Here is a 12,977-nt window from a genome sequence, read left to right on the forward strand (position 1 = left end):
CTCATGACATGTGTCCATAAAAAAAACAACTAAGAACTAGGCGAGCTATTGTTTCTAATAATAATATCTTCCTTACAACACAGCGTTCACTAAATAATTAAAAATATAATAGGATTATTATAGGACTACAATAATTTAACGTTTAATAATAATTTAAAACAATTGTTTTTTTGTGTTGTGTGCTTCTTTAAAGAAAGTGAAGAAGCGCCAATGTGATACACCCTGTAGATTCCGAATTCGTACGGTCCGTGCTAATACGGTCAGTGTCATTCCGTAGAAGTACGGCCCGTGGTTTTACGGTTTTGTTTTTTCCGCGTTAGTACGGTCTGTAACAATACGGTCCGAGTGTTTATGGATTCCGTAAAAATACGGTCAGCCACATTACTGTCCGCAGCATTATTTTTTCCGAATTCGTACGGTCCGTGACAATACTTTTTTTTCCGTATTTGTACGGTCCGTGACAATATTTTCCGTGACTTAACGGCCTCCCATGGACAAAATGATTTAAATTAAAATAATACCATGAAGCTTATAAAAATTAACCGAGAAATTAATTGACATGGTCGAAATTTATTAAAACCACTTTTTTCTTAAATATTGCCTATACAAAACTCCTTAAAAATGGTCGGTATCCAGGGGCCTTAAGTAATTTCAGTTATAGTGGTATTTTTTTAAAAGGTAGAGAAATTAGATAAGGTATCCTCTAAAAAATATTTGCGAAGGAAGCGTCTAGACGGTCGGCATAGCTTCGGTGCGAAACTGAGGAGATATTTCATTTCTTATTAATTTGTACCAGACATCTAAATATTTCGTTAATTTGATCTTAAAATAAATAAAACATTATTTTCGCATCGACGCCAAAACCGAAGCAGAAATTAATTAACAATACAACATTGTCTACACATCGTAATATATTTTATAAATGTTTTATATTGTTATGTTACATAATAATAGTTAATAGTATATAGTTATTATTTATTATTATCATACATAATGCATACAATACGGATAAAAAAAACGTACATAAGAAATAATCCACCTCACGATTTAAGGTTTTAGTGACACATAGGTATTATCATTAATTTTATTTATACACATATTTTTTTATCATATAATATTATACAAAACATTTATTTAACGATTTTTCCCTTAATTACGCTTTGTACATAATTTATATTATTTTTAATATAATATTAGTTAAGCCTAATATGGCATATTGGGCTTATCATTTTTTTTTATGAGCAACAAAGTTTAACAAAGAGTATTTATTATAAATCAATTTACCTATTATTTTGTAGGTATTCTACGTAAAAGTATAGGTATCAATATACTTTAGCTGTATAGATAGCTAAACCTAACCTAAATACTTAACCTAAATTTATTTGCAAGTTATAATCAAATAAACATTTCTAAAAGTATTTACGATTACAAACTGAAACACTGGAAATTTTATTTTTCAGTAACATTACATTATGTTTAGCTCGAAATTATGTTTTTGAAAAATTAATTTTTGCGCATTGTTAACAATTAAATTCAACATCCCAACGCTACAACCAATTTTTTTTTTAATAAAAAATTAAACAATTAGGCAAAATTAAAACCCTAAATTTAACTAACTATAGCCTTATTTTGAACAGGCTCATATTATTACAATCAAATTTTGATTTTTGCTGTTAAATTTTAATTACCTACTCTAAATGGTGTTTTCATTTAACTAATATGCTCGGGGACTACTAAAATACTAAATGTTGTAAAATTGTCAGTATCATCTGTATCGGAAAAAATTAAAGAAATTCATTTTTCATAAAAAATGCTAACATTTTAATCAATAGTAATGTTATAGGATTCATACGATCTTCTAACATAGTAGGGATGTACCATACACGTTTAATATTAAATTATTTTTATATTTCATGGTTTTTTAAATAAGAAATGTACATTATACACGATGGTGGAACAGTTATTATTTCTTTTTTTAATATAAATTTTTAATTAATCATTAAACAATAAATTATTAGTTATTTTAATTTTGGTGTTTTTGATTTGACAAATTAATTAGTTTACACCATTGAGTATTTTTTTATTTGCTAAAATAATATCTTCTAATTAAAAAATGCAACTTTATAAATACATAAGTAGGTATTAAAAAATTAATTTCTTCGTGTTAAAAATTCGGATTTCGGATGTGCTTCTATCTTTTTATTTTGTCATTGAAATGTTAAATTTCCTTTAAATCGATGTAAATGTATTTAGGTGTACACATGTTGTACATTTATGAATACACAGTTATTGTTTTGTTATATTTTTTTATTAATTGCACATTAGCAGTTTTAAGACTGATATAATATGTTGATTATTTAGATGAATATTAATTGTTATACAAATTTAGGAACAATGAATATTGTTTTTTGTTTCATAGTAATTTTTGTTTTTGGAAATTAGGATAATTTTTTTGAAATCGAGTAGTTTTATTTTATTTTTAAAAAATGTATCACACATATATACTATTTTAAATTTCATTGACTATTGTAATTGGAAAATTGATGACGAAAAAATAATTATAGGTGTGCTTTGTAATTGACAGTTTTATCTTAGTTAATATATGTTACTAATGAAAGTAACAAATAGTTACTATTGAAAGCAATTAAATAGAAAACCATCATGTTGTACAGTTTTTGTAGTTACCAATTTGATAAACCTTTTTGATTGCTAAATATTGATTATTCTCTAACGAGTTAAAAACTATTTTGAAATTGCTACACACCACTTAAGATGAAATTATTAATGACTTGGTCCTTTAACCAATATCTATTATCTTGGACAATTATGTTAAAATATCTATTGATGATAAACTGATGTGGGTACCGAGTAATAGATATTTTAATTTATAATTTTGTATATATTTGTTCCAAATTTAAAATAATTGTTATTATAAATGAAATTAAACAAAATTGTTTTGAATTATCGATAACTATATGAAATCGTAAAAGCCTTTATTTATTTAAATAGTTTTTATTTTATCACAGTGTATTTAATGGTTTAAAAAAAGTATTTTCCTGTAGACAAAAAAAAATATTATTAAATAAAAAAAATTAAGTAAAAAATAATTTATACTTTACATAAACAGTAAATAAAAAGCAATCTATTGATTAGTAGCAGAAATATGAAGAGTTAATAGATATTGCGTTAAAAAAACTGGAAAACTTATATAATAACTGCTCTATTTCAAATAGTTTATGTATTAATGTATGTATTGACTTAATAAAAAATTAAGTATAGATGTTTTACAGATTACTTAAAACACACGATTTCCTTACTATATCTACACATAACGCATTATAAATAAAAAAATCACACTTTTATCTTACTATTTTCGTTAAACACAGCATAAATTTTTAATGAAATTTAAAGTTACCCAATACATTTTATGTATGTTTCAGTAGTCGGTATTCATAGAAATTTAAAATTATACTATTTTGAATTCTACATTTAAAAGATGTTAAATTAAAAATAATAAATCCCGTATTAATTTAAAAATTAACATTTTTTTAATATAACTGAATTATAATTAAAATAGTTAAACAATAGATTTCTGAACAAAATAACAAAAATAGTGTTTTAAAATTAAAAACATTTATTAACTAATAATTGATATCTATTGGTAGGTGTATGTAATTTTGGGTAACTATGGGGGTAAAATAATTATGCACTAGAATTCAATAATAATATAATGACTGTTTTCATATTAATATATTATTAAACTGGAATGAATTTTGCTAAGTTTAACCATAATTTAAAAAACCTACGTAATATTTTTACTATATATAGTGAGACTTACGCTAAAAAAGTGATGCTTAATCAGTTAAATGCAAGTATGCTCTCTTTTCAAACTTAAGAACTATATTAAATTTTAATTATATAAGAAATTAAACGACATAAATTATTTTTTCTCGTGCATAATTTGGAATATTTTTTAAAAATAAGTTTGTTAACAGAGTAAAAAAATTAACTTAACGGGTAGGTAACTAATTGGTAAAAAAAGGTAACTGTGTGATGGTTAAATTTAAGTTAGAATACCTGAACTAGATATCACAAATAATAAATATGTTTACCTATGGAAAATAATTGAGTAGGTATAAACTATAAATAAAAATAATAAGATACAATGAAACAAATAAGATTATAGCACGTTGTTAAACATTCAAAATTAAATAGGTTTAAGAGTATGTAACTCATTTTTTGAGCCAACAGAAATGTTATCGGTAGGTAGAAATTGATAAATAATCAATATACGATAAGTCTAATAAGACTTATCGCGATTGAAGAGATTCATGTCAAGACCTTGGAAAGAGAAAGAGAAATAGCGAGAGCTCTTTGTTCAGTTTCGTAACAGTTACACGAAATTAATATCGATAATAAGCCAAAAGAGTCAATTGAAGTTACTACTTTCTAAAGTTGATGGCAATGTCTCCGTAGCTGAACTGATAACAGTATATGAAATATAAGTTAAAGCACAAATAGGAATGGATATAATTATTAAATGTGGAATTTATAGGTCAAACAGTTGGTACTCAGACCAATCATTTTAAAGGAACCTATTAAACATGACCACAATTTTAATATTATTATTACGCCAAAGGAAATTTCTACTCTCCTTGATCTTTGTAACACCCTGTAAACGCTTTAAAAATTGTATGTAAATATTTTGTTTTTTAAGCTCTTATCGTGCGTTTTTGTTTTTGAAACATTAAGGCGTTACAATAATAATACATCTAACAAGTGACGTGAGTCGTATTCTATTCGAAATCGACTCGACTTTGTTTGAAAAAAAAAATATAACAAAAACAAAACGATATTATTGAAATCCACAAGGTGAATACAACGTGTCAGTCACTCGACGATTATGTGTGGCGCCGAATACAGAACGGCAACGGTGGCGACCAAAGTAAAAAACGTGAAAATTATCAAGCAAAATCTGTCCACCACCATTGCCGCGTACTTCCAGTCATTCTTGACTTCTTGGTCGTCGTCTTGCTTCTTCATGTAGTCTGTGATGTACCGTACTTCGTGTAGTATCAGTTGTAGCTCTCGGGCAGAGTAAGTGCACACGCTTCGGGTCTCGGACGCCGGCGACGAAGTGCTTGCCCCGCTGTTAAACGGCCGATGGGACAACACACTCGCCCGGAAGTCGTCGTCTGAAATAAAACATCAATAAGTTTTGAAGTTGTCTTGAGGGTTTTCGGGGCTAGGACAATAGTAATAAAAAAAAAAAAACCATCTAATAATAACTTTAAGGGTACTTAAAGCCACTTTGATTGCCACTTTCAGGCAAAAAAAAATAATTAAAACATTTACTAAAAAAAAAAAACAACAAATGGTTTTCAACAATATTTAATACAGCGGCTTCTGTTATTACAAAACAAAAACATTTTTTTTTTGAGAAACATTTCTCTCCCGGTCAATACGTCTAAGATAAAAAAAAAAGCAAGAGTTAGGCCGGATAATGTTACGGCTAAAATTTACATTTTCAACCACAATATATAAAATAATATTTTTAGAAAATTTTTTTTTATAGAAATTGAATCTTAAATCTCTCTTATTTGTTTCAGGTCAATTACAATCTATTAGTCTACTTTAATTGGACCCCGAGTTTTTTTAGTGATAAAAGTGAGCGTTGGATTTTTAAACTTTGGCTGTACATTACAAAAATAACCAGTCTAGCAGTATCACTATAAACCCTACTCTATTAGTTTCTCATAAATGTAGCAAGTAAACGTCGTACGATAAAGGTTTCAAAGAATCAAACGAGGATTGAATGTTATTGTACCGATTGGACTATACATGATCAGTAGTCGGATCACTTCTGGTGATACAAAAAGCTAGATCATAAAATATAACATCTACATGAGCAACAGCTTAGATAGAATGAAAATTTTAAAAAAAATGCCCTACCTATGTTTACATGTAATTTACTAATGAATTGACTTAACGTTATATTTAAAAGAATAAAATCAATTTGCAATTTTTTCAGAATTTTACGTCATACAAAATTTCGTACTGATTATAATCTCTTTTTTTGTTTATACAGGTAATGAGTACGAATTACAAAGTATAGTTAAAATAAGAACAATGTTATATCAACATTTTTAGCGCAATTTGTAAAGCGCGTTGAACTTTGGTCAAATGAACCACAATGGATTACTTTGGTTATTTTATTGTTTTTACACAGTAGTTTTTTTGTACAAAATGCAAATTGAACAGCTGGACTTGTGTATACAATGTACAGCAACTGTGATTTAAAATAAAATGTCATTAACGCATTAGTATTGTATTAGTAAACTCTGTTGAACTACCATTTGTTTACCGTTAGCAGCACAATGACATGCTAAATTCTAGTTACAGATACGACTAATTGCATAAATATAATGTTTAAAGATAACAAAATTGAAAAAAAACCGCATATTTTGCTATAAAATTAATAACTTTTAGTATAAAAATGATAGTGTGTTCTGCTAATTTTAAACTGATGATGTATAATGTTTATAACAATGATTGTAACCTAATTTCATGGTAATATTAAAAATCATATTTCGTTAATTCAGCTATATTTAATAGAAAATCCCTAATAATGAATGGTAATATTTAAATAAAAATATTGTTTTTATATGATTTTTTCTATTGAGTTGTGCAAATGTAACATTTAAAAAAATTATGTTAGATTATCTAATAACTAAAAATATATTTTATAAAAATAAGTAATTTAATTAAAGTTGAAATATTACCTATATCGAGAACGTTAGCTAGTAAGCTTCTCGATGATCGTTCTCGAAGTTCCATACCCCTCCTCTCGGTATACCTACTTCTGATTGCTTTAAACGATATGTCTCTGCCTGGCCTTTGCATGCACAAAATCCAAGGCAACCACAGAAGGAAAAAACATTTTACCTATAAAATAAAAGTAATGAATATAACAATAATTATTAACTATCATCATTCATCATACATTTCATAAAATATGTAGATTTGTTTTACGAATAAACATAAGGCATCAAGTTTAATGTATATTGTTAAATATATTGAACCGATCTAATATAAATAATAAATGCTTTTTAGACAAATTTTGAATTTTAACTAAATATCTTAGTATTACTTTTATAAATAATTATGCATTATAATATTGTAGTAAGATATAGTTGTTTACCCATGGTCCCATAGTGTGTATGTCAGCTGACCGATGGTGATAGTTGAGCACGACCAATGTGAGCACCACCGATGAGGCCACCATAAACATGATGCAATTGAAATAAGTACCTATACCAGAAAATTATATAATTTATACACGTTATCCGTTAATAAAATGTACATTTAAGCAGAGTTTACACAAATGAAAATGGTAATAAATGTTCTTAACAGATTTTGATGTTTTAAGTATGAACTCAATTAATCATAATGATATGCTCAAATAAAATTTTGAAAAGTCGTCTAAAGCATAACAGTTTTTATAAACTAAAGTAATTTAAAAAATGTAATGTTATAAAAAGGTTAAATACGCATGCTAACTATTATAAGTACATATGCATTCACGTGAAAAGATAGAAACGTAGGTAATACTCAAATTCATAATTTATACTTATTTTGTTGAAAAAAAAAATTAAAATAAATAAAGCTTAAATAGCAAAAATATTAATTTTGTATATAATAATAAATGATTTTGGTACTTAATATTATAAAATTTAGGTATAGTAATAAAACTATCCATTAAGTTAAACCGAAATAAATATTATAGAGTACACGCAAAGTTGGTTCAAATAATTATTTAAATAATTACCAGTTATCAAAATATAATGCAATTTGTACTACACCAATATATTTTGTATGGATAATTGCATTTAAAAACAATTTTATTTGTCTAGTATACTAAATTAATGGTCTAAATTATACTGACTATGTACACTAAAATTTAATAAGCATTAACATCTACCTATTCTGTTCGTCGTCTTTGACAAGATTAATAAGGTATTTTTGTTTTCCTAATAGAATTTTAAAAAAGTGTTTTCATCTATAGCTGATAGTATTAAAATTAATTTATTAAAAAAATAAATATATATATATATAATAAAGATAAATTTGTCTGTTGTTTTAAATATTTCGAGTAGTCTGTAAAGAAGTGTGTTTACTAGAGCATATAACTCTGCTAAAAAACTATGAAAAAAAAAAATGAATGAGTTAAAAATAATTCAGAAGTAATATTAAACTATCAATTTCTTCAATGTATCTATTATGTACCTAATGAAAAAAATTTTTTCATCACCAGAAAAAAATGTTTATGAAATTGTATTAATTAACCTTTAATTACAATGAAACGGAATAGTAATAGAAAATTTATAATTTATTAAGCGTAGTTTGTAGTAAAAAAAAATGTTCTCTTAGCAAATATTCTAGTAAGTAGTATAATAATATATATGTCAACTAAAATTGAAAATAATTTACACGATCCTTATAGCAATACAAAATAAGGCACTATAATAGAAGTATGATATAATATAAACAAAAAAAAAAACTAAAAAAAAACTAATTTTGTTTTATTTAGTGTTGATTTTTATAGTTATTGCGTTTTCTATTAATACATAATTATTGATGTTTTCGTTGTCAGATCAGATGATACTTGGAGTTAGATAACAGCCATCGAGGCGATTTTTATTTAAGGTCTCAGCCGCATGTCACTTCATTCGGCGAAACTGGTTTAAAATTGTTATTTAACATTTATAGTAATTTGTTTAAATTGTTATACTATTATTTAACAAGCTTCTTGTTTAGTTGAAAGTAAAATACTTTGTTTAATTTTTTTATGAACGTCAATTGCGTTTTATTTATATAGGTACCTGCAGCCTACGAATACAGACACGTAGACGTTAAATTGTACACAACATATTAATTTAAAATAGCACAATATAATAACACTTCAGGTAGACATTTGACAGGTTTATTAAAACGTTTTTATATATATTTTTTTTTTTATAATTATTCCTCTTTGACAGAAAATGGATGAACATATTATTAATAAAATAAAATATGTTGCGCGAGGGAATAAGCCAGATGTATTTCAATGTAATTTAAGTATTTTATTATGTAGGTATATATGCGATACTAATACGAATACATGTATATAGATTTGTTTTGTATCGTATATGTACGTACTAAGGTTTTAAGAGAAAATAAAATTGCGTGACATGTGTGCCAGATCCTACAATAAAACGTTGCTAACGACTCTAGTCACGTATTATTTTACGAGTTCCCGCAGGCTTGCGGAAATTCAAGGAATGTCACAAAAAAAATTGTTTAAATATTCATACAAATTATTGAATTATGTGTAGGAAAAGGCGAACGCAGAATATATATTATATATTAGAGTGCCTTAGGTACTACTCAACGCGTTTTCACCTAGAGTACCCACCAAAGATTTTCAGTTTTATTTTTCGACTATTTTCTGTGAGGTCTATACCGTGTTACACACAGGAACTTACGTCTTATAATATATGTAGTTCAGTAGGGTCAAGTATATAGAGGGAATAATAATTATTGTTGCGTAGCAACATAGCCATTATCATAGTATCACATACCTATGTATACTCCATTGCTTCATTACTAATAAATAATAATATATATATATGAAAAAAAAAATGAATAGCAAATCAAACAAAAGTGTACGAAACATAAAACATGTTGAAAATTAATCGAGTTTTGAAAGTATTAAATCACTCGTTTGCCAACTACTATGTTACGTTGTGACAGTATAATAGTATTGTAATGAGTAAACAACTCTCCACGACGCTGTGCATAAATTAATATTTCTTTGCTCGAGCTTACAGAAATTGTGAAAGTTTTGGCCGGTATTCATACTAATCTGCCAAAGTTTCAAACGCAAATTATTCTTATACTTGTTATGAAACTTGCTACAAGAATTGCAAAACTGATAACTATGAAAATTAAATAACAAGTCAATTTAAAGTAAGGAAAATTTCCGTTGGAAGAACCCTGTCATTTATCTAACCAAATATTATTTATTAATAAAACTTTTATTCTACGTTTCATTAATTTCATTTACGTTTTAGTTATTTTCAAAATACATCTACTACTTACTACCATTTTTTTTTTATTCATTAATTTCAATTTTTTTTTGTAGGTTTTACATTTTTCTTTAAGTTTTATGTATTCAGTGTTAGTTTTAAGATATGACGACGGCGAAAGCAATAATTACAACTTTATTAGATATATATTAAGTATATAGCTGTATTTAATACTTTTTTTTTAAATGTACATATTGCCAAGTTAAATTTAATTATAGCGGATTAATTATTATACATTTGGTTTGAAGAAAAGCAAATTTTTAATTAATGAAGAAAGTAAACTTATATTCTTTGTTATAGAAATACTTTATAATTGTGAGTATTTATTTGTTGATTGTCAAGTTAAATGTTTCACGAAACTTTCATAATGAATTAAAAAAGATGTATTTATTTTATAGGAACTTTCTATTATTGTTTATCATATAGAAGATGCATAATTTTATTGTCAAAGTCTATCAATGCAAATAAAAAATTATCTTTTATTTTAATTATTGATGGAGTTAGAATAGTTTTTGTTTACCTTGCTCATTTGAATGTTTGGCATCATAATAAAATAAGTCGAAAATCAGGAAGTTTTCTGTTTAATAATTATTTTTACTGGCATGCAATGTAGTAGGAGTACACAATATCTTACATGAAGAAAAAGAAAAAGTTAAAATATGCAGATTAAAAAATTTGATGAAGCTAACTGTAAGTATAGTTAAAATATGTTCAAGTGTGATAGGGTGCGACAACTCAAATGTCACGCTAAAGTAATTATTTTTATATTAATCAATAGTACTTAATTGTTCGTATCCTAAGTGAAAATTGTTTATTGAATTCAGAAGTGAAGAACTAAATAAGCCAGCACATATTAATAAAAAAATATTGTACGTTGAATTTAGTTATACAATGATTCTTTTTAAAATCAGAATGATACTTGTCACACCCGGTTAGACATGAAGATGCACATTATAATAATATAATAACGCAAGTCAAAACAAGGCCAATAGAACGCGTTAGAATGAAGAACAATGAGAATAATGTCAAAGAAGTAATTCTGTCGTTATGGCATAGACATATATAGTATTTAGTTAGCAAATTCGTACGTTTGTTTGAAGTCACAGTCACAGTACGGTAGGGTAAAAACGATAATGAGCTATCGATATTTTTAAATAGTGATACCAATATGACTATGACAATGTGCGTCGATACCAGAAGTATCGATATTTCACTATTTTCTGTCCCACCAGCAAATGGCTGCCGGCTTCAAATTTTTGTTTAGCAAATATACGGAGTTTGCTATCTAGTTACTATGTATGTCTATTCGTTATGGTGAAATCTGACCTAACAAAGGCACTGCATCAGAGGATTCTGGCAACACTTCTGCCAACCGCAATAGGTAAATTACTTGTGAAAGTAGTATTGCCACACCTGCAACACAAATATATTTTTGGCAACCTATATAATATAATCATATTTGCAAATAACTTGGTACTTATTCGTAATTATTTCGACTTTATCAGGCTATGCTTTTGTGTATATTAATTAAGTCGTGCTATCATATTGTCCATACGAATTTTACTTATTATAATTACTTTTTATTATATACCTATTCTCAAATAATTATTATATTATTATGTTCATTACTATTAGACATTTATTCGTTAAAGTTTATCAGTAAAATTGAATTGTAAGTTTTTACTAAGAAAATACATATATCAAACGTATTCTGTCATTATATTGTTTAACATCAAATGATTATAACATTACTTGAGTACATAATATTAGCACAAAGTACGTCTACATCGCTATATCAAGGCTGTATATTTGACATTTTTGTTGGTTATTTTTTTAATAGGTATACCCACCTAATTTGTTTAAATGGATCAGAAAATTGCAAACAAATACAATCACAAACTGCAAATTCACATCGATATCAATATGCAAAAAGACACACAAATATATTATTGCCCAGAGAAAAAAGTAATAAAAAATATATAAAAATACTAAAAGAAAAAAAAAGTAAGACAGAAAACTGAAGTGAGCAAAATACTCGAGCGAAAGATCCAAGTGGAAAATAGTAGACACACCAAAGTAAAACCGTACTATAGATTTGTTTGTTTATTGAATAATTTATTATTGTTTTCATGTACAAGGATGTGATGTATAGTATACGGTTTGGCTTTTGGCGCGTCATTGGCATAAAACAGAAATCGTACTAAAGGAAATATTCGTTATAGCTTTAAGAGCATTGCAAACGGTTCCTTTTTTGACCTAAAACGGCCTGTTTTTTTAAATGTTAACCTACTAAACAACCAAATGATGAATTCTGCATTAGAAGCTTCTTCGCATCCTTTTAAGATTAATTATTTTATTTCGTTTAATTCGTATTAAAAATATTCGTTTAAAATGCATTCGATTAAGAAATGTAAACAATGGACCAATGTATAAAAACAAAAATGAAAAAGTCTTTCTCAGTTCATGAGTACACATATAAGGAAATTAAATTTGTTTTCTTTGTCGCATCACTATGTTGATGGATAATAATTTGATGATATAATTTAGAATGAAAATAGTTCTTTGTAGCGGTAAAAAAAAATATGTACGATTATTATTATTCACCCCCGAGACATGATTACAACTTGTGATATTGTATCATATTTACTTTGTATATTTTACATTAATATTATTTAGCTACATCGGACTGCACTGTTTTTGAAAAATAATTGGTTGTACATTTATCGCTTACATCTCATTCCCTAAGGCTTCAAATAAGGAACCGTCGATTTTTTTTAAGTGTTCTAAGTGTTTTTTAATTATTATTTTTTTTTATAAATAAATGTACACGACTAAAACTAAATAGCTGTG

At 26.5% G+C, this 12,977-nt stretch overlaps 1 protein-coding gene across 3 annotated transcripts in view; it reads right to left on the reverse strand.

The window, feature by feature from the left end:
- Positions 1-4,062: 4,062 nt before the first annotated feature.
- LOC126836103 (acetylcholine receptor subunit alpha-type acr-16-like) overlaps positions 4,063-12,977 on the reverse strand; it is a 90,508-nt gene continuing 81,593 nt past the window's right edge. For all 3 annotated transcript variants that reach the window (XM_050569146.1, XM_050569147.1, XM_050569148.1), the window contains 3 exons: positions 7,202-7,311; positions 6,783-6,945; positions 4,063-5,195 (listed from right to left, as the gene is read on the reverse strand). In XM_050569146.1, coding sequence (XP_050425103.1) covers positions 4,891-5,195; positions 6,783-6,945; positions 7,202-7,311 — 578 coding nt within the window. In that variant the 3' untranslated portion in view covers positions 4,063-4,890. The remainder of the gene's footprint in view (positions 5,196-6,782; positions 6,946-7,201; positions 7,312-12,977) is intronic.

The sequence above is a fragment of the Adelges cooleyi genome, unplaced genomic scaffold, assembly GCF_023614345.1.
Source record: "Adelges cooleyi isolate 19-005CV unplaced genomic scaffold, UGA_ACOO_1.1 ACOO_flye_CR_arks_rails_tigmint_CR_PRNA_23, whole genome shotgun sequence".
Taxonomy (NCBI): domain Eukaryota; kingdom Metazoa; phylum Arthropoda; class Insecta; order Hemiptera; family Adelgidae; genus Adelges; species Adelges cooleyi.